At 40.8% G+C, this 23,810-nt stretch overlaps 1 protein-coding gene across 3 annotated transcripts in view; it reads right to left on the reverse strand.

Moving 5' to 3' along the window:
- FAM91A1 (family with sequence similarity 91 member A1) overlaps window positions 1–23,810 on the reverse strand; it is a 61,646-nt gene that overhangs the window by 11,032 nt on the left and 26,804 nt on the right. For all 3 annotated transcript variants that reach the window (XM_071222213.1, XM_024572114.3, XM_024572115.4), the window contains exons 9-18: window positions 20,084–20,190; window positions 18,554–18,592; window positions 17,929–18,041; window positions 17,387–17,502; window positions 16,434–16,546; window positions 15,993–16,079; window positions 13,990–14,122; window positions 5,010–5,158; window positions 3,577–3,711; window positions 3,324–3,437 (exon numbers count right to left, since the gene is read on the reverse strand). In XM_071222213.1, coding sequence (XP_071078314.1) covers window positions 3,324–3,437; window positions 3,577–3,711; window positions 5,010–5,158; window positions 13,990–14,122; window positions 15,993–16,079; window positions 16,434–16,546; window positions 17,387–17,502; window positions 17,929–18,041; window positions 18,554–18,592; window positions 20,084–20,190 — 1,106 coding nt within the window. The remainder of the gene's footprint in view (window positions 1–3,323; window positions 3,438–3,576; window positions 3,712–5,009; window positions 5,159–13,989; window positions 14,123–15,992; window positions 16,080–16,433; window positions 16,547–17,386; window positions 17,503–17,928; window positions 18,042–18,553; window positions 18,593–20,083; window positions 20,191–23,810) is intronic.

Here is a 23,810-nt window from a genome sequence, read left to right on the forward strand (position 1 = left end):
AAAGAACTCCAGAAGGTACAGCAGGCACTAACACAGGGGGATCCGATGTGGAGAGAGATGGGGCGTGAGAGTTGGGTGGATGGTGTTAGATGAGCCATGATACTTTTCTCTGTGCATCTTTCAATAGTGTTTCATTTTTGAATCAAGTGAATATACTATCAATTCAAAAATCAAATTTAAAAAAGTACTGAGTATAACCACCTCACTCCAATGTTACAAATAATTTAGTCTCATCCATTACATTCACGTTCATTTGAATTTTGTTAGTTTTAAAGTTTTTTTGTATTTAACCTCTAAGTTTGGTTTCAGTTATACAAGGATAATAAACAAAGAATTTAATTTTATGTTTATGTGTAGTTTCATTATAATAAAAAATTTAAGTTAACATTGGCGATCTACACTTTTTCCCTTTGAAGAAGACCCATCATACATCCTTCAAATTCAAGATACTGTGATATAAAAGAAAAATAGTAGTTCCAGAGAAAAATCACTCGTTTAATTTGTTCATATAATAACTTGAATATATTTGTCACCCTGCTTCTATTTCATTGATATACTTATGATTTAAATACTTTTATAATAAAAGCATAGTTTTAATCAAAATCTTAGTTTTGTTATGTTTTAAGTTCCAGTGAGATTATTTTTCCATAGAATTTAATAAAGGAAACCCTCTTTTTTAGCAAAAGCAAAACTCCTGAACAAACACTTTAAAAAACTCTCTCCCTACTTATATTCCCATACGAGCAGAGCTAAGATTTTTTGAGATCTTATGTGCTAAACACAGGGCTAAGCATTTTATGTAGATTTTCCATCTCATTCTTTTCAGCAACCTTATAAGTTTTTATCATCTCCATTTTGAAGGTGAAGGCACTAAAGTTCAAGGAGGTCACCTAACTTGCCCAAGATTACTAGTAAGTGGTGGAATCAAGGTCGGAACTTGGGCAGTCTGACTAGAGCCCGTGTCTAACCCATTCCATTATGATACCGCCCACCACTGCTCCTACTCCACGTTTTCCCTGGGGGGCTAACGCACTCTCCCTCATGGTTTCATCTACCACCTGCATCCTGATGCTGGCCCTCAAGTCAATCCTTCCTGTTCAACCTCTCATTAGGATTTCACAGTATTTTCAATTACCCAGCTATCTCTACCACTAGAACGTCCCACAGACGCCTTGTACTCAACATGCCCAGGACATGCACCGTCTGCAGTGAGGCAGCACTAAACACTCACTGGGGCCACTACAGTAAAAGGACTCGGTTAATGCCAAGTGCTGGCGGGAATGTAAAATGATGCAGTCACTTTGGAAAACAGCCGGGAAGTTCCTTAAACAATTAAACACAGAGTTATCATTTGACCTAGCATTTCCACTCACAGCCATATACCCAAGAAATTGACATGTCCACACAAAAACTTGTATATGAATGTTTACAATGGAGAGTATTAGTATTCATCACAGCTAAAAGGTGGAAACAACCCATATATCCATCAATGATAAACGGACAAACAAAACATGGTATATTCATAGAAGGGACTATTTATTATTTGGCCATAAAAAGGAATGCAGTACTGATATATGCTAAAACACGACGAACTGTGAAAACATTCTGCTAAGTAAAAGAGGCCCGTCACAGAAGACCACAAGTTACATAACTTCATGTAAACGAAGTGCCCAGAATAGGCATTATAAAGAGAGAGCAAGTATTAGTATTGTTGAGGGTTGGGAGGTTGGGAGAACAGGGGAGTAAGAACTAAAGGAGTAGGATTTCTTTCTGAGGGATGAACATGTTCTAACACTGAGCACGGCGATGGCCGCAGATCTCTGTGACTACGGCAGTCTGCCCACCCAGGGAGGACACGTTCCAAGACCACCAGTGGATGACTGAAACCAAGGATACTACCAAACCCTACATATACAAGGCCTGTCTGGAGAAAGTCCAGACATTGTAACATACCAAGAACAGTTTGTGTGACATCCACGTAGCCTGCCAGCTAAGGAGAACAGCCTGGAATGCACATGCATGAAATGTGACGACTTCACTGCACTAGTCAGTGGGGGCAGTAGACGTCATTGAGCATGTGCACTGTGTGGCCGTCACATTCAAAATGACTGAGTGAGTAGAGCAATGAATCTGCATCAAATTTTGCATTAAGCTTGAACATTCCTCCACAGAAACTATTTGAATGATTCAGAAGGCCACAGCTATGGGCAGCTGGTGATTGGCAGCTTCATCACAACAATACGCCCACTCATGCATCATGTCTTGTGCAGAGTTTTCCTGGAAAAACATCAAATCACCCAGGTGACTCAGCTCCCACCATAGCCCAGATTTGGCGCCCTGCAACTTCTGGCTTCTCCCAAAACTAAAATCACCTTTGAAAGGGAATAGACGTCAGACCATCAATGAGATTCAGGAAAATATGACAGGGCAGCTGAAGGAGATTGGGAAAACTGTGTGAGGTCCCAAGGTGCCTACTTTGAAGGGGACTGGGGTGTCCTTGTCCTATGTACAATGTTTCTTGTATCTTGTACCTTCTTCAATAAATGCCTCTATTTTTCACATTAAATGGCTGGATACTTTCAGACAGACCTTATATACTGTTTTTTCCTATACATACACACATACCTATGATGTAGTTTAGTTTATAAATTAGTCCCAGTAAGAGATCAATGACAATAACTAATAAAAAAAATAGGACAATTATAACAATATAGTGTGACAAAGTTAGGTGAATGCTCTCTCCCCTGGCACCTACCCCCCATAACCAAGACAGCTTCTCTGTGACTAGTGGGTGGGGAGCATGCACAAGTGCGGACACGCTGGACTGGGGTGATTCACACCCCACGAGGGACGGAGCAGGACGGCTCGCGATTTCAACATTCTACTCAGAATGGCGTGTAATTTAAATCCGTAAGTTACTTATTTCTGGAGTTTTCCATTTAATATTTTCAGACCATGGTGGACCATGGGTAACTGAAACCACAGAAAGTGAAAACATGAATAGGGGGACTAATTATACTAAAAAAATAACTACACAGTTAAAATTGGTGAATTGTATGCTATATGAACTATATCAATAAAGCTATTTTTAGAAGAAAGAATAGCCACATGGGTTACAAAAGGTGAGGCTGGAATCGGAAGTCCATGCTGCTTCTACCACCCGCACACGGCCGAAGACCATGACTGAAACCCAGGTCTGACTCCCTGTATCTCAGCTTTACACATTTCATTGACGTCCGACTGCAGCGCAGCAGAATGATACACAAGTTACAAGCCTTAAAATAAAAATCCAAAATGGGTTGTTTCAAATAAAGTAACTGTACCTGAATCAAAACCGCCGAATGCGTTAAAGCATCATTCAACATCGTGAGCACATTGGATGTAGGAACTACCCCAGGGTCATGGCCCCAAGACGTTATTAGTAATCGATCATAGCCCTGTGGGAAAGAAATGAATGAAAGACAAAATGGCATTTAGAAATGTGGGGGGAAAATTAAGAAAGTTATCTCTAAAACCGCCTACCAATTTTTACCTTACTCAAAAATAATTAAAACAAGCAAATCTCATACAACATACCTGGAATATATCTGGCAGTTTTCGGAGTCTTGTACCTTTGGACAGTAAAAGAGATGGTGGTCCCTGCCCGGTGATGTGGTAAATGTACAGTTTAAACCAGACAGAACTGACTTCTGGGATAGCTGGTCCAATATGCTATAATCAGAAAGCGGGTAAGGTAAAGCATTAACACTTATCTAAGGAAGCCAAATTTCACAAGTTGACCAAGTAGAGTCTTAATAACAGCTAATGGTGCATATAAATGTTAACTGCTATTATCCTTATGAAAATAACTTTTAAATGCTCTGTCCAAACAGTTTCAGTTTTATGCTATAACTGAGCAAGTACGTCTTATCACTGCAATTAAGAGAATGGACTCTGAAGCAGACGACCAAGGCCTGAATCTGGGCTGTATCCCCTCAGCCGTATCACCTTCAAAAAGGTTACCTCAGTGCTCTGTGCCCTCCTTTTGCTCTTTTGTAAGGAAACAATAAAATATCTACCCCATACGGATGTTGTCAGGTTATTCAAAAAAGTTTAAAACAGTACCTGGTATATGGTAAGCTCTGTATCAAAGTGTTCATTATTACTATTATTAATCACATGCAATTTCTCCCAAAAGGGACTCTCCTCCCCTTCATTTACAGTTCATGCACTCCTACTATGCCTAGAGGTTGTGTTAAAGAATAGGAGGAAGTGTGTAGGGGGTGGGCTTGGAGGGGGCACATGGAGAATTATAAAAAGAGGCTGGTAAAGGCAAACCTACAACCACAGTCCAGTTGAGTAGAGAACAGATGTGGGGGGGGCAGGGGGGGTGCTCACTAGGCCAACTAGATCAGCACAAGCAACAAAATCAACCTTGTACAAGAATCCCTTCCTTTCTTCTGTACCACTGACCCTTGTGCATCTAGGAAACCAGGCAGGACGTAACACTGAAACAGAGCAACATAATCCCTACTCTGAAAATGGTACAAACCACAATGTCCTTGCTAAGTAAAAACCAGAAGTCATTTTCACAAGTATATTTTAAAGATAACCAGAGTTCTACCTTTCTAGTACTATCTTTTCTTTTCAGTTTATTTAGTATCATAGCCCCATTTCTAAAACATTTCATTTTTCCTAATTAAAGTACTCTTATCCCTCAAGGCAATCAGACTCCCTTCTTAGAGCATCTGAAAACATTCTCTTTAAGAGACTGCATTCAAGAAGAAAATTTTAATCTCCTATGTTACAAGGCACTGCATAATACACAAATAAAATGTACCAATTATGCCTCACAAATTGAGTATAACATCTTACAACAGCATAAAACACAAAACTGCTTTGTGAGCCAGTGGTCTGAATATGGTGTCTGCCAACGAGAATTAACCCCATAGGACGGTTAGCGCTCTTCTTCAAGCCGCCACAAGGAAGAATGAAATGGCGGTGGCAGCCTCCATCCACGCGCGCTTTACCTGAGGGGTGCAGCTGCTGACAGGCCGGATCTCATTGGTGAGAGGAGCCATGGAAACGAGCAGTGTGTAATTCTTGTTTAGAACTCTGCTGCAAGTTGCAGGGTCCAAACCAAGAAGGCTTTCACAGCGTAGGAGATCCAGAGGAAAACCTGAATTATGACCAAGCACACACAGGGAATGAAAGACTGACAATATGAAACAAAAAAATCCAAGACAAAATACTGATTATCTACCTTTAGATTTAAAAAATGTTTTTAAGACAGAATATTAAAACCACCAAATTTCGGTGGGGAAGATGGCGGCAACATAGGTGGGAGCGGAGTCCACTTCCCCTCAACGCCAGGGAAATACCTAGCTGATCTGAGGAGCAGAGCGAACAGCCAACAGTATTCCAGCATATACGAAGATCAGAGACCAAAGATAGAGGACACTGAAAGATCTGACGGTAAGAAGAGTGCTCAAGGACAATAAGGTCCACGGGACCCAGGACCGCGCGGTACAAGGGCGGCAGAAGCGCCAGCCCTGGCGCAGGGGCTGCGGCAGGAGTCTTGGGAGAGGGCCAGGCTGCGCTGTGAGCAGCCAGGTGCTTGATTAGACCAGGGGGGCTTGAAAAGGAGGAATTTCTCAAAAAGAAAAAGAAAATAGAGACACTCAGGGGCTAATTAGAGAACTCTCGGTAGTAGCCGAGGCCCCTGGCGCCCCTCCCCCTCCACCCCTGGACTGCTACGCTCACCTGAGGTCCGGTCGCGCGCGCGAGCAGATTAGCCAACGGGACCCACACTTGAAACCCCGGAGGGGCGCCCACACCTGAAACCTCCGAGATAATTTGGAGCAGAGACTAGCTGCTCTACCCACAGGCCCAAAACCTCGGAACCGAGTGCCGCGTGATTCAGTCCCAGGGCGGCCCCGCCCGCCCGAGAGACTCAAGCCCAGGGCGGCTGGATCGGGCCCCCAAGCACAGAGCCTGTGGCTCAGCGGGCTGCGCGCGCTCACCAAGCACAGGGCCGGCTGGGTGCCTGTTTTCTAAATACAAAGCTGCTGGCGAGTGTCCTAACCCCAAGGCGGCTGAATCCGCCACCTGCGCGCCAGCGTTCCAAGCCCTGGCGGCTCTATCGGTCCGCCGGCTGCGCGCTCAGGGCACAAAATAACGTCACAGACCCAAAGCGGCTGGATTCCCCTGCTGCGCGCGCACGCGTCATGAGCCAAAGCAGCTGGATTGGCTGATCAACGGACTGATTGACTGCCAGGGACCACACTTACAAAACAGCGAAGAGTGTGACCCAGGAAGAGAGAAAAGTGAAACCAATCCTTCCAAACACCCCCTCCCGTTGCACAGACAGGACACCAGCAGAAATAACCTGACCGGTTTAAAGCCAACAGAAGGTTTTTTGTTTTGTTTTGTTTTGTTTTTTTATCCTTTTTCTTTTTTTTCCCTTTCCCCCTGAATTCCTTCTTCCTCTCTCTTTTTTTCTTTTTTTTCATTCCTTCTTCCTCCCATCCTTTACCATTTTTATGTCTTCTTCCTGCCTTCTTTTATCTATTTCTATGTTTTAATTTTTGCTAAAATTCCTTCTTATCTTGCCTCCGATCTTTCTTTATTCTTCCCTCCTTCCTTCCTTTCCTCCTTTCCTATTTCCTTTTTCCCTCCTTCCCATCTTTCTTTTGGTTTGTTTTGTGTGTGTGTGTGTGTGTTTTTTTTTTTTCTTTTCTTTCGCCCCCCCTTTCTCTTTTTCCCACAGGTGAGACAACAAAACCTGGAGTGCTGAAAAGACTAGAGTTAGACCGTGTTAAACACACAAACGTCAGCTCAAGACCAGTGAGCACAGGAGAGTAAGGAGACAGCACCACCGAATCCCATTGGCATTCTACCATAGAAGTTTATATCATAAATCCAGGGAGTCAGAACAAAGCAATTTAAGACGCAGAGGCCAACAAGAAGAACCTCACACACAATGGGAAGACAAAGAAACAATTCCCAAATGAAAGGAAAGGAGGAAGTCTCAGAAAGAATACTAACCGAAAAAGAGGCAAGTCAACTATCAGATACTGAGTTCAAAGCAATGGTCATCAGGAAACTCACTGAGCTCTCTGAGCTCAAAGAGAACTACCAGAAACTACAAGGAAACTACAATGAACTCACTGCAAACTATATCAACATGAAAAAGGAAATAGAAAATATCAACAAGAGCCAAGCGGAAATGAAGAATACAATTTCTGAATTGAAGAACACAGTAGAAGGAATTAAAAGCAGACTTGATGAAGCAGAGGATCGGATCAGTGAGCTGGAGGATAAAGTAGAAAAAAACACCCAGAAGGAGCAAGAAAAGGAAAAGAGGCTCAGAAAGAATGAAGAGGCAATAAGGGAAATGCAGGACAACATGAAACGTAACAATATCCGTATAATAGGAATACCAGAAGGAGAAGAAGAAGAGCAAGGGATAGAAAACCTGTTTGAAAAAGTAATGATGGAAAATTTCCCTAATCTGAGGAGAGAAAAAGTCACCCAAATCCAGGAAACACAGAGAGTCCCAAGCAAGAGGAACCCAAAGAGACCCACTGCAAGACACATCATAATTAAAATGGCAAATTTCCAAGACAAAGAGAGGATCTTAAAGGCAGCAAGGGAGAAAAAGGAAGTAACATACAAGGGAGCCCCGATAAGGTTAGCAACTGACTTCTCAATGGAAACGCTCCAAGCCAGAAGAGAATGGCAAAAAATATTCCAAGTAATGAGAACCAGAGGCCTCCAACCAAGACTACTTTACCCAGCAAGGCTCTCAATCAAGATAGAAGACCAAATAAAGAGCTTCCCAGACAAAAGAAGTCTAAAAGAATACAGCTCCACCAAACCAGCTCTGCAAGAGATGCTAAAGGGACTGCTTTAAGGAAAGGAAGGAAAAGAGAAAGACAGAGGAACACAGGTAGGAAATAATGGCAATGAATAACTACCTATCGATAATAACCTTAAATGTAAATGGATTAAATGCTCCAATCAAAAGACATAGAACAGCTGAATGGATAAGAAAACATGACCCACACATATGCTGCCTACAAGAAACCCATCTCAGGACAAAAGACTTACACAGACTGAAAGTGAAGGGCTGGAAACAAATTTTCCAAGCAAACGGACAGGAAAAAAAAGCAGGGGTAGCAATACTCATATCAGACAAAATAGACTTCCAAAGAAGGGCCATAAAGAGAGACCCAGAAGGTCACTTCATAATACTCAAAGGAAGAATCCACCAAGAAGACATAAACATTGTAAATATATATGCACCCAACATAGGAGCACCCAAATACATAAAGAAAATATTGGAGGATTTCAAGAAAGATATTGACAGCAACACAATTATAGTAGGGGATTTTAACACCCCACTATCAAAAATGGACAGGTCTGCCAAACAAAAGATCAACAAAGATATTGTGTCACTTAACAATACCTTAGAGGAAATGGACTTAACTGATATATACAGAGCTTTTCATCCCAAAGAAGCAAAATACACGTTCTTTTCAAGTGTCCATGGAACTTTTTCAAAGATAGACCACATGATAGGACACAAAGCAAGCCTCAACAAATTCAAGAAAATTGAAATCATATCAAGCATCTTCTCTGACCACAAGGGTCTGAAACTAGAAACCAACGCCAAGGGTAAAAACCCAAAACACTCAAAAGCATGGAGACTGAATAGCATGCTATTAAACAATGAATGGGTCAAGAACGAGATTAGAGAAGAAATCAAAAACTTCCTGGAAACAAATGAAAACGAACTCACAACAACCCAAAACCTATGGGACACAGCAAAGGCAGTCCTGAGAGGGAAGTTCATAGCAATACAGGCCTACCTTAAGAAGTTAGAAACAGTTCAAACAAACAACCTAAACCTACGCCTACAAGAACTGGAGGAACAACAACAAAAACAGCCCAGAGCAAGCAGAAGGAAGGAAATAACCAAGATCAGAGCAGAACTAAATGACATAGAGACTAAAAGCACAATTGTAAGGATCAATGAATCCAGGAGCTGGTTCTTTGAAAAGATAAACAAAATTGACAAGCCTTTAAGTAGGCTCATCAAAAAGAAAAGAGAGAGGATCCAAATAAACAGAATTAGAAATGAAAGTGGAGAGATTACAACTGATACCACAGAAATACAAAGGATCGTAAGAAATTACTATGAAGACCTGTATGCTAAGAAATTTGAAAACCTAGATGAAATGGACACATTTCTAGAAAAATATAATCTTCCAAAACTGAATGAAGAAGAAGCAGAAAACCTGAACAGACCAATATCAGCAAAAGAAATTGAAGCAGTCATCAAGAAACTCCCATCACACAAAAGCCCTGGACCAGATGGTTTCACAGGAGATTTCTACAAAGCATTTAAGGAAGAACTAACCCCTATCCTTCACAGACTATTCAAAAAAATCCAAACTGATGGAAGACTCCCAAACTCTTTTTATGAAGCCAACATCATCCTAATCCCAAAACCAGATAAAGACACAACGAAGAAAGAAAACTTCAGGCCAATATCGCTGATGAACATAGACGCTAAAATTCTCAACAAAATATTAGCAAACCGCATCCAGCAATATATTAAAAAGATCATCCACCATGACCAAGTGGGATTCATCCCAGGGATGCAAGGATGGTATAATATTCGCAAATCAATAAACATAATACATCACATCAACAACAGCAAAGACAAAAATCACATGATCATATCAATAGATGCGGAAAAAGCATTTGATAAGATACAGCACCCATTTCTGATAAAAACACTCAGCAAAGTGGGAATAAAGGGAGCAGTCCTCAACATAATTAAGGCCATATATGAGAGACCTACAGCCAACATCACACTCAATGGACAAAAACTTAGAGCTTTCCCACTAAGATCAGGAACTAGACAAGGATGCCCTCTCTCACCACTCCTATTCAACATAGTATTGGAAGTCCTAGCCACAGCAATCAGACAAGAAAAAGCAATAAAAGGCATCCAAATTGGAAAGGAGGAAATGAAACTGTCACTGTTTGCAGACGACATGATAGTGTACATGGAAAACCCTATAGACTCCACTCAAAAACTACTCGACCTAATAAATGAATTTGGCAAAACAGCTGGATACAGAGTCAATACCCAGAAATCAAAGGCATTCCTGTACACCAGCAACGAAACTGCAGAAACAGAAATCAGGAAAAAAATCCCATTCGATATAGCAACAAGAAAAATAAAGTACCTAGGAATAAACCTAACCAAGGAGGTAAAAGACCTGTACTCAGAAAACTACACAACACTGAAGAAAGAAATTAAGGAAGATACAAACAAATGGAAGCATGTACCATGTTCATGGATTGGAAGAATCAACATTATCAAAATGGCCATACTACCCAAAGCAATTTATAGATTCAATGCAATCCCTATTAGAGTACCCATGACATATTTCACAGATATAGAACAAACATTGCAGAAATTCATATGGAACCATAAACGACCTCGAATAGCTGCAGCAATTTTGAGAAAGAAAAACAAAGCAGGAGGGATCACAATACCTGATATCAAACTGTATTACAAGGCCACTGTAATCAAAACAGCCTGGTACTGGCATAAAAACAGGCACATAGACCAATGGAACAGAATAGAGAGCCCAGAAATAAACTCAAGTCTATACGATCAATTAATATTTGACAAAGGAGGCAGGAGCATAAAATGGAGCAAAAACAGCCTCTTCAACAGATGGTGTTGGGAGATCTGGACAGCTACGTGCAAAAAAATGAAACTCGATCACCAACTTACGCCATACACGAAAATAAACTCAAGATGGATAAAAGACTTAAATATAAGCCGTAACACCATAAAAGTCCTTGAGGAAAACATTGGCAGGAAAATCTCAGACATTCCACGCAGCAACATCCTCACAGACACATCCCCTAAAGCAAGGGACATAAAGGAAAGAATAAACAAATGGGACCTCATCAAAATAAAAAGCTTCTGCATGGCTAAAGAAAACAGCACCAAATTACAAAGAGTACCAACAGTATGGGAAAACATATTTGCCAACGATACCTCAGACAAGGGCCTGATCTCCAAAATATATAAAGAACTCACTCGACTCCACTCCAGGAAGACAAACAACCCAATTAAAAAATGGGCAAAGGACTTGAACAGACACTTCTCCAAGGAAGACATACAGAGGGCCCAGAGACATATGAAAAGATGCTCAGCATCACTAGCCATCAGAGAGATGCAAATTAAAACCACAATGAGGTATCATCTCACACCAGTCAGAATGGCCAACATAAACAAATCCACAAACAAATGTTGGAGAGGATGTGGAGAAAAGGGAACCCTTGTGCACTGTTGGTGGGAATGCAGACTGGTGAGGCCACTGTGGAAAACAATATGGAATTTCCTCAGAAAACTAAAAATGGAACTGCCCTTTGACCCAGTAATTCCGCTGCTGGGATTATACCCTAAGAACACTGAAACACCAATCCAAAAGAATCTGTGCACCCCAATGTTCATAGCAGCACAATTTACAATAGCCAAGTACTGGAAGCAACCGAAGTGCCCATCAGCAAACGAGTGGATCCAAAAACTATGGTATATTTACACAATGGAATTCTACGCAGCAGAGAGAAAGAAGGAGCTTATACCCTTTGCAACAGCATGGATGAAACTGGAGAGCATTATGCTAAGTGAAATAAGCCAGGAAGTGAGGGACAAGTACCATATGATCTCACCTTTAACTGGAACATAAGCAATAGAAGAAAAAAGCAAACAAAATATAACCAGAGACATTGAAGTTAAGAACAATCTAACAATAGCCAGGGCGGGGGTGGGGGGTGGGGGCGGGGATAGTGGGAAGAGGGTATTACAGGAACTACTATAAAGGACACATGGACAAAACCAAGGGGGAGGGTGGAGAGGGGGGAAGGAGGTGGGTTCACCTGGGGTGGGGTAGAGGGATGGGGAGAAAAGGCATACAACTGTAATTGCATAACAATAAAAAAAATTTAAAAAAAAAAAAAAAAAAAAAAAAAAAAAAAAATAAAACCACCAAATTTCCTAAGGGACCACTAAGAAGATACTTTTAAGGTTTAAAGTCTAAAAAGATAACTGTCTGCTGGTATTCCTTTAGGCTACCTTTTACTTTAAAAAAGTGCTTGCTTCGCCCGTCTTCCTGTCCAGCCACTGCAGGGCAGCAGCAAAGTCGGAGCGCCTGGGTGCCACAGGAGTGCTGTGGGCTTCCCTCCCTCGACTTCCAGTCTCTACGAAGAGCAGCACAGCCAGGCTCTGAGTTCAACTGCGGCCGGTCCAACAAGCGTGAATTTACTCGATATGTACCAGATTTGAAGGGTTCCAGCGTTTAACCCTCAAGCAGGATGCATCTAACATAACGTATGGCCTGCTGAAAAAGCTGAGAAGCCTTGAGCGCAGCTAGGGCCAGATTCTTACGGTAACGCCATGCCTTCAGTAAAAGGAAAGGCTGGTTCAAGGCTGGGCACAAGTACAAGGTAAGATTATTTTGCTGGAAAAGTAAAATATTGCTCAAAACAATTTTTTAAGATGGAGGCATGGCACAAGGAGACACGAGCCAGCTTGAAGGAAATCCCACTGGCAAAATCTGAGACACCCATAGCACAGAATAATTAAGAGACAGGAATGACTAAATATAAACCACTGGAGAAAATAAGAATTCACAAGTCCATACTATGAATATAAAAGACTGCCTAGTCCCAACTGTCACATATGGAAAAACTGTTAGAGTTAGAAAAAAAAATAAAGAATGGTCCAGGCAAGAATCATTAATGGATGCCGAATCTAGAAGAAACACTGATGACGTGTAGGATATTTACATCATCTTAAGTATCTGCCCACAGACTGCTTACTAGTTGCAGGGTGGGGTAGGGGGAGAATAGTTAAGTATACAGCACAGAAACCAGAAAACACGTTAACTGTATGATCAAAATTAACATCACGATGGGGGGGGGGGGTGGAAATCGGTGCCTCCCAATGTCATTCCCCTAGAAGGACATATTACTTACCCAATATTCCAGACATGAATGCATAACCTAAATCTAATCACAAGGAACCACCACATACACCCAAAGTGAGAAACTTTCAGTAAGACCAACAAAAAGATACTATATTCTCAAAAAAAAAAGTCATAAAAGCCAAAAAAGAAGGTTACGAACTTGAAAGCATGTGTGAGATTAAATGTCACAGTGGCGCTAAGAATTCAAAGTCCGAGATGCAACGCTTGCGAACGTATAAGGACTTGAGCCAAACGCTCTTACACTGGCGCTCAGGCCATCACGCCTCTTCAAAGACGCGAGTCCTGGGTGCCACCCACAACTCAGACCCCACCAAACCAGAACCTGAAATTCTGACTCCCTCAGCTCGCTCAAGTCTGGGAACTTCCAGTCTATCACAAAGCTGAGACTGCACCCTAAGGCAACAGCCACACTGGAGATCACCAGCTGGTTAAAATTGCTGCTACTTTCTTTCACTCTTTAAAAAGAGGCTACTGTTCTCTTGCCTAGTTTTTAAAGTAAAATACTTTAGTCAATAAATATTCCAGTAGTATCTGAATAGGAAACTCTTGTTTATTATTTTTATACAATGGAATCTTTTATTCTTGATATTTTATGCTTCCTACATTAATTTTGGCATCTGTTCAGCCCTCAGAAGAGATGCCTGTTCTAAATTCCATCCAGCTACTTAAACAGATTAACACATCACTCATTTCTGTAGGTACTAATAAGATTTAAATACTACAAATGTCAGTGGCACATAACAGGAGAAAGAATAAAATAAGGTAAGAAACAGTGACAAGTGAAGCAATTCACAAAACAAGCCCCTGGCTATAAATCCAATATGCTTACACAAAATGTACTAAATAAATGAGGATTAAATAAGTGAGCATGACCTATTCTCAGAAGTTCCATAGGCCATGTCTTCAGAATCAAGTACAACTCTCATACCGTAATTGGGCTGGTCTGACTGTACCGTCTGTGCAACCAAGTCTTTGTTGTGACGAAGAAACAGAATCGTGTTTCTCAGAGTGAGTGCGTGGTCAAAGTATCTCTGTGCTTCTCCTTCACCAGTGCTCTGAACCTAAACCAAGAGAAATTAAGTTTTTCAACAAATGCCACTCTTACGCCATTCATTCTAATACATAGCCAAATAGCAGAGATATTAGGACATTAAAATCATTAAATCAAAAATTTCCCCAAGCAATACTGAATCAAATATTAACCTCAATCTCTATTGATTTTCCATTTGACCGTATCTTTGAAGATGACAGAAATTACCCCAACAAGTAAAACTAACATTTTTAGAAACCAAATAACGCCAAATCATACCATTGTATAAATTATATGTCCCACATATGACTCAAATAGGGTGGCTACAAAACCCTAAGATCTATATTCTGCTTCACCCAGGAAAGTACTCCAATGTGTGGTCACCAACTGTGCCTCTAATTCTCATCACCCTGGTCACAATTTTGTATCACTGGTTACAAGGGACAATAGAGTATGTGACTCAACAAAGCTGTTTGCCACTGCTGAGTACACAGCTTAACTTCACTCGACGAGGGATTACTGAGCCCCTCTTTTGTGCCATGTACGAGGACTTGTCCGGGCCGTGAGGACAGAGCACGGAACAAAACCCCTGCCTTCTCTGGGCTTACGTTCTCACACATGCTCTCCTGACTCTGAGTCAGTCACCTGTTTCATATGCAGAGACACATACATCCCAGAAACAACACAGAACACGGAAGGACAGGTCTACGGGGGAAATAACTAAATTAGATTTGCATTAAATAAGACCAACCAATTAAGTTTAATCAAGGTGAGGATCCTTAAAAGATCGCTAGGAAACTATTTTAAAAGCTAAACTTCACACTAATAGGCTTTCCCAAGGAAGACTGTGTGACAAAAAAGAATTTAGATCAAGTGTAAAAGTGATGTTCCAATTTGCTATCTTAATAGAAGACTAGTTGAGGTAAGAAAAATAAGAATCAGGAAAACAGAACGTAAATGTGCAAGAATACAGTAAAAATGTATTGGCGAAAGGTAATACACAGTAAGAAACAGGGCTAACAAGATGTTAAAAGTATTGAGGGAATAATGGAAATTTAAGGTAAAAGAGACCAATTAATAAGAAGGATTATCTCAAATCTATGTCTACACTAAAAAAGCAAAAATCCTACGGAGAAGGGGCAATGCAAATGTTATAGAAGTCTTTTTTTTTAATAGATAATTTTTAAAAATCATCAAAAATTCTCTAAACAGCCCATTTGATACGCAGAGTCCATCACTGAAGCACAAACGGTGCCACAACTATCAGTCAGGAAACAGATGAGGTACACGAACCATCTGCACCAACAGCAGAGGACGGAGTAAAATACCCAGGGGATGAAAAACACCGGAAGCGCAGGCCAGATTTAGGGCAAAGGGAAGCTAGGCCTGTCCTCTCTGGACAACAGGTGGTTAAGAGCAAGAAATATGGCCGAATCCCCAAGAGGCTAAAAGGGGTAGCGGGAGTGGACATAAATATGATACCCAGGGATGCTGTTTTAGATTCCAGATAAGTGGAACAAAAACTTTAAATGAAAATGTTAAAGAGGAAATCATAGTTACACCAAAATAAATAAGTAGATTAAAAAAATAAAATTTAAAGGCTATCTTAGAAAAATACAACTTAAAAAACTTCACTGAGACTGAGATTTCTATAACCCTATTTCTTCACTACATCAAATTATGCTATTAGATGAGATTAAAAAATCATTTTTAAAGTCACAGAATTCATTCATCCACTCAATATGTTTAAAGCTAGATGACTACCACAGTATTCAGGTGGGGAATGAGGTGGGAACGAGCAAGAATACACCAAAACCCGACATAAATCATTCACTGATGTTTTATCAAGCAAGAAAAGGTTCCAAATGCGCTGGCAGCCCCTACCAGCAACGCAGCTCTACCTTTTCTAGTTCTACAAGGAAGCTGTCCAGAGACTCATCTGAGAGTTTGCCAACCTCGAACATTGTGACTGCGTGGCTTTTCAGGTTCTGCGATAAAGAAGCAAGAACAAAAAAAAATTAAAATATATTGTAGTGTCTTACACGAGTAATTTCAAGTTCTAGGTCTCCTTTTATGCTGAGCATAGCATCTTATATTCACATTATGCTTTCCAACATATTTCAACTTAAGGGTGTGTGAGGAGAGGGGCTTATTCGTCTAATTACAAAAGTATCCGTCACATAAAAGTTACTGTCCTCCTCTGAGGAATATAAATCGAAAGCAGTCATGTTTTCAAGACCGAATCTAGTAACATATTTGAAAAAAGATATAGAAGCACGGAATTATTTTACATCTAATCTTTGTTTTAAACATTTTCATATTTAAACAAGAATCTGACTTACTGGTGAAAGATTTCCCATCATTAAAAAGGCAGTGAGAGTTGAATCAAACAGAAACGCTATCCGTTTTGTGTATCCTGTAGACAAACTCAAACTGCTTACACTGGCTGTGTCAGCTGGAAAAAATTGTAATTTAACATCAAGTAAATGAAAAGTATTCTTTGCTTATCATTTGGAATGAGAAACTATTTCATTTCAGCTTCACTTAATAACAAGAAAGCACATAATTAAGTATAAGCCATACTGTCAAAGTATAGGTCCCAGTACTAATCGCCAACATAAAGGTTTTTTAAAAATGTATTTTAAAGGCACTCACTTTTGTAGTCAAGTTCTTGAAAAGCAGTAATTAACCAAGTCTTGGTATCTGTCAGCTCAACAGTACTAAGTAGCCTAACCTCTTCAGACAAGTCACCTGGCCCAGGTGACAGAGCTACTCGGGGGAGAACTGGGAGCCCATGCTCTACTCCTCTTGCCCTCGACATCAACCAGGTGCAGCCTCCTTATCCCCTAGGCTTTGCCTCCCTTTGTGCTTAGCCCGTGCTATGGCTTTCTTTCTCACCAGCTAGCTAGCCAGCTCTCATTCATCCTTAGCCCAAATACCATCTCTTCCCTGAAGGCTTCCCAAACCTCCCTAGGCAGTGAGGGGGCCCTTCCTCTTTGCTCCCCACAAACACTGTAACATTTCTCACATTGCTGGGGTTTCTGCAGCTACACTGCCTTCTCTCCATAGACCTAATTCTTAGAACAAAGGCACCATATTCTTGTCAATCTTATACCCTTAAGACCTAGCGCAGTGCCCAACATACTGGTAAGTACTCAAAAACTGCATATGGAAGGAGTGAAATCTACAACAAACTGTAAGATAACTAAGTCTACAGAGTTCACCCTGTGAGTGTGTGTGCAGACACATGCCTTATCTGTAGAGAAACTCCAAATCAAACTGAGTCACTGCTAACCTGGGTCTTCTTGACTATTTGTGTCAGTGTCAGTAGCAGATGAAGCTTCTTGTATAGGACTCCTGCTTTCCCCGCCATCCCATGATAGGAGCATCTTTTGTGGATCTAAAGTACTCCTAGTAACGAAGAAACCATTCACTTTTAAAAAATCTTATACACGATGTTACATAAAGGTAGTTAGTGAAGTCAGAACTTAAATTATACACATCTATCTAAACCAGTCATACTCAAGCCTGAAACTGAAATGTAGCCCCAAACGCCGTGCCCTCATAGGACAGCATTCTTAACCAAGACCTACAGACAGTCTTCGGGGAATTTGAGAGCCCTTTAAAATTACCGTATGTGTGAAATTTTGCATATGCTTTTTTCTGGGGTTCGTAGTTTCCCTCAGATTCTAAAAAAGACTCATCACACATAAAACTGTAGAAGAACACTAATGTACAGGGTTCACTTCAAATGACAGTAAATAAGTAAAATTTTTGTATGAGAAACTATTTTTTAAAAAGATAACTGTAATATCTCATACTAAATAAATGAGTTACTTTAATCTGTTTATGGATGGAACATTTCTCCATGATGAATGAAGTTGATCCAAATTTATTACTTGTCCCTTCTTATGGGCAAAGCCCAATCGGCAATACATTGAAACAGCATTCTGAAAGAAATACATATAGGAAATGAGCATTTCATATACACCAGACATCAGAATCTTCGTAGACAAAAATATTATCACAGACTATGCCTACAGATCTTCAAACACTTTCACCCTGTTAAGTAGGAAAACAATGTTCTGTATGCCGATTCTTCCCCTTAGGCGTCCCCACATGTAGAAGAGGGAATGCATCCAATTCTCCGGCCTGGCCCTCCCTAGATCCATCCCCAGAGGAGGAGCTGCTGCCCTCATCACTCATCACAAGACACCCGGCAGCCTGCTTCCTGCTCTGCAGAGAAGTGTGGGCGCGCCCCTTCACTCCGCAGGTGGAATACTGACGGCGGCCCGTATCTTGCTCTTTCCTATCTCGTAAGCACCCCTTTACTGTGCGCACTTCCCCGACAGCTAAAAAGAAACTCACTGCCTCCATTTCTCAGTAGCTTATCAAGACAAACACCTAAAATAAAATCCATTCGGTATTTACATTGTAAGTAAAAAGTATAAAAATTACATACCTTAACAAGAGATAAGTCTATCTCAAGCACATTTGCAAGCTGGAAAATGAAATTAAAAATTGTGTGACATTCTTAGAATTATCAGCATGTTAACACAGTTGCAGCAGACACTTTAACCATAATTAACACAATTTTTAACTATGAATAATTGAAAGATTGAATGAATTTTGAAATCAGAATTTTCTTCTTTCCATATCTTTAAGATGCTTAGAGCAGTACTAATCCAGGCAGTGAACTTAAGATTCTTTCCTCTTTAATTCTCATTTAAAATAAGAAAACTCCTGGAACAATTCTTTTACTGAACAGTCACGCAGTGCTTAAAGGCAGGGCTACATCGCCACGGGAGTCGAGTCCCTGCAGTGTGAACATCACAGAGCGCACTGCACGGGCCTAGGGCACCACCCACCACTGTAACTGCCGGTGCTGTGCTTTCACACTGCTGGCAGCATGGGGGGCCTGTTTACACACGCGTCGCCACAAACATGTGAGTAACTGACTCACTGCAGTTTACACCCTCCAGCTGGCTTTGCAAGTGCCTGACTTAAGCTCTGACTGCAGAGGCCTCCCCTTCAAGAAAGACTATTTGGAATAAACACACTGTGAGCCACAGGACTGAAGAGCCAGGTGTCACCTCCCCCTGCCCCCGAGACTCCAGAGTTCTAGACCTTGATTTCCATAACTGACCATTTGGGCTACATGTCATGTTTTGGAGATCTAATGTCAATAACTAGCACTGGGGTTGGTTGTTTTTTTTTCCTGGACATCCCTTCCCCTCCCCCTGCCTTGTACACTCCAAGGCCTGTAAGGAGGAAACTTGTTTTCTTCAAAGTTTCCTAATGGTTATTGCTGAAGGGCATCTATAATTTTGACAAGAACCACGAGGGTGGATCCAGTGGTAACACTGGTTTAGAAAGGGGAACAGTCTGTGGGAAGTGCACCAGACCCAGGTCCCCCACAAACAGGAACTCACTGTGCTGTGTATGACCTTAGGGAGGCTACCATGTCACTAGACCATGGGAATTTTCCAGCTCTACTATAATCTTATGGGACCACTGTCAGAAATGCGGCCCCTCTCTCACGGTGTTACACAGTGCAAGACTGTAAAGCCTAACAAAAAGTTATTTACCACATTTTATAAATGCAGAAAACAAGAATAGTGACTTAAATATACTAACAGTTCATGATCTACCCAGGCATAGATTTTTAAAACATTCTGACTGTATCATTAAATAATTTTAACTACTTCACACAAACTTAACTTAAAATCTTGAGGTTAAATTCTTTCACAAGCCCTGGCTGGCGTGGCTCAGTGGATTGAGTGCCAGTCTTCAAACCTAAGGGTGGCCGGTTCAATTACCAGTCAGGGCACATGCCTGGGGGTGCAGGCCAGGTCCCCACTAAGGGGTGTGCAAGAGACAACTACACATTGATGTTTCTCTCCCTCTCTTTCTCCCTCCCTCCCCCTCTGTCTAAAAATAAATAAATACAATCTTTAAAGAAAATTCTTTCACAAGACATTGATACACTTACCTCTGCAACATTAGTATGCTCATCTATTGAAACAAATATCTTATAGAGTAGAGTTTCAAAATAATCACCTTGCACTCGATTCATTACAAAACCTTCAAGAGGAGGAACTAAAATAAACAAAATAGACTTTTCTCAGTATCATAATTTTATAAAACAAGTATAACTCAAATATCTATTCAAAAAGAGAAACCTCTAACTTAAAATACTGAATTCAACTTTTGATTTATTTTATTCACTCGATAGTAAGTGCTCTAAAGCTACCAAAGTTAAGGTCACATCAACCCTGCCTATGGGGAGAAGACTCCAGTGTCAGAGCATAAATCCTACAGAGAGGAATTTAATCCCCAAGGACCTCTCCACACTACAGAGGCAGAGGAAGTGCTGAGGACATGGCTTGGTAGGAAGGCAAGGGGATCGGGCTGCTTCAGAATGGGGAAGGCAGCAGCAGGGACTGGGCTGAGGCAGAACAGCAAAGGACCAACTCACTGGGCCACACAAGCCAGGTGCATGGAAAGTACTGGCTCTCTGCCTTTCTCCCATCATCCCCACTCCATGCAGAGAAGAGGGAAATTCACCTGTGTGACTGCCACCCATCATTTACTAGCAATCTTGGTATAATCTGCTCCCTGGGGCTTTCTATTCTGTATCCTCCTCAGCAGGAAGGTCAAGGCCTTCTGTAGCACAAGAGACTGTCCAATCTTTGCTCTCCACCTGGAAGTTTATTTGTACTTGTTTCCATCTCTTTGGTCCAGGTGCTCTAATCCAATTTAATAGAGCGCTCTGCCCAGATGAAAATAGAGGCACTACGCTTTCCTCTGCCTTGTGCACTGTGGGCATACTTCCCTTGAACAAATTCTGAGAAGGAAGAGTGTTTGGGCATACTACCCACGGCCTGCGGGCCGCATGCATCCCAGAATGGCTATGAATATAGTCCAACACAAAATTGTAAATTTTCTTTAATCCTTTTTTTGCTCATCAGTTTTCGTTACTGTTTGTGTATTTAATGTGTGACCCAAGACAACTCTTCTTCTTCCAGCGAGTCCCAGAGACACCAAAAGGTTGGATACCCTTGGTAGCCATAGTAGAATTTGGGTATCCCTGTGTCCTTTGACCCTAATACCATCTAACTGCACCCCAAACCTGTATCGTTCCCAATAGAGAGAAGTAAGATAAAATCGTAAACAGGAAGATACCATGGAAAACCATAACGTACACTCAGGACAGGTTATTCGCTTCATATCCGGATCACATCATTCTCTAAGTTTGTGTTACCCATATTTCCAGTCATCCACACACTTTTAATGATCAAAGGTTTCTTTTTAGAAATATTTTACAATTCCCATATTTGATGTATTTAATTCTTTTCCTACACTATCAGTTGTGTAATAATTAGTAATAACAAACATTTACTGAATCCTTACCAAGTGACAGACTACTGCCAGGTACTTTACATCCACAATCCCATTCAATCCTCTCAACCCCAGGAGTTGTTCAACACCACACCCCTATCTTAGAGAGGTTAGAGACAGACAGCTCACATCTAGGCTAAAGGAAGGAGGCACCTCTACATGAACAGATACAGCACAGTCTCCAAAGTATATTAACTTTAAAAAAGAAGTACAAACTAGGTCACACAGTCTGTATAAAAATAAGACCACAGAATCTGTATGAAAAGAAAAGATATATACACATATGCCCATGTGCTTAGTATACTTTTGGAAGAATATACAAAAATCTTAACAGTAGCTGCTGAGAGAAAAATCAGTTGGCTAGGGACAGGGGTGGGAGGCAGGTGTTTTTATACTCTTTTGTAAATTTTCAATTCTATATCAAAATTATTGCCTACTCAAGAAATCTTAATAAAAATAAATAAATATAAAGAAAAAAACAGCTAGGAACAGCCAGGAAAGTTATGAAAAACAGACACAAGGAAGGCCTGGCTACAACCACTATTAAAGGGTACTCTAAGTCACTGTAATAACGATGACATGGTCTAAGAATAAATGCACGTGAAGAAAGGGTATGAGAACTAATCCAAATGGAGGGAAATTGCACGCAGGACAAAAGTTGTGCTTCTGTTCAGCAGAAATGAGTTACCGTGTTTTTCAGACTATAAGACGCACCCCCCCCCCAGCATTTGGTAGGAAAATGGGGGTGCATCTTATGTCCAAATGTTGCTTACCTGGCTTGCAGGGGAGAGGGGGGATATTTATGTTATTAAATTTTTTATACGGTACTGGGAAAACATGCTAGCATTTATCCAAATGCTGCTGGTTATTCAAACTGGACCCTTATTTCACATCAAATATGAAAATAAGTTCAAGACCACTGGTTTAAATATGTATGACGAAAGTTTTAAAGAATTTTTAGACTACTTGTATGTCCTAGAAGGACTCTATCCGAGCATAATAGCAATCTAGAAGCTATAAAAAAGGATACATAAAAAGTAAAGTGTCAACTATGATGACGATGGACTAACTGTATTTTATTTAGTAACAGACCCTCCCGTGATTACGCTCTCCGAAGTATTTCTCTCCCCACATTTACTTGTTCCACCACCCACAGTGCTTGTTTTTTGCTGAAACACATCGGGACTGCTTCCCTTCAAATCACCGTCAGGTGGCTTTTGTGCTGAATTTGACAGCTTCCATGTTATTAAACTGCTTTCCTTTCAGGAGTTATTCCAATTTGGGGGACAGCCAACATGGAGACCGCAGTTATAATACCATGGGTCTTGTCTGTACCACCAAAACTTGCCAGGCTGAGGCGTGGAGGAACAGGACACTGTAATAAAAAGCCATCCGTTCGGCCCTTCTCTGGTGCTTCCTTCAAAACTTAGTACTAATGTGACCCAGTGTTCAAACTATCAAAATGGGCTGAAATGAATACTCAAACACCAGTCTTTGCAGGCGGATCTCGATGAGTCACTGTGAGTTTATAAATGAGAGTAGGGACCAGAGTAATGCTTTCATATTTTCTAGGGATGACAGGAGACCTCTGCCACCTGTCTGCCAGAAATCAATTCCTTATCAAAAACTTTCAAATTTTAGAACTAGTATGCCCAAGCTTCAAACAGAATCCACGTCTACACATGGTTCCAAATGCCCTTCTGAAGCACCATAAACACACGCTAACAGGAAGATCAGGACGCACGAAGGTATGATAACGGGTCGAGATGCAACACTGATATGGAGGAGTGTTTCTATAATAAGCCTGACCACCGGTCAGTTGTTAATAGGAAGGTCTTTCCCTAGAACTTTTTGACACTTTATATTTGATTACACAAATATTAAATATCTTAGTATGGTAAAAGATACCACAGACAAGAAAAACAGCTAAAAGATATGCTGGAATACATACTTCCACATAACCTAACACGTAACAATTGTTATGTGTTAATAATTGTTAGGTAACACATAACCTAAATATAACAATTGCTTCTACAAATTAGTAAGAAATCTAACGTACAGAAAAAAGCTCCACTCTGTGTTCAAAAATGTTAATGGCATCACTATTGTAGCAAAACACTGGAAATAATCTAAATGACCAGCAACAGGGTGATGAGTTAATGAACTAATATACCCCCAAGTGTAGAAGGAAATATACAAGGGCCTTAATATTGATTTAATTGGAGGGTTCAGTAGGAAGGAAGAGATGAAGACAAAAGACAGCAGTGACATGAAATGTAAGGCACAGATCAGTGGAAATGGAGAACACACAATTCTAT

The sequence above is a fragment of the Desmodus rotundus genome, chromosome 8, assembly GCF_022682495.2.
Source record: "Desmodus rotundus isolate HL8 chromosome 8, HLdesRot8A.1, whole genome shotgun sequence".
NCBI lineage: Eukaryota > Metazoa > Chordata > Mammalia > Chiroptera > Phyllostomidae > Desmodus > Desmodus rotundus.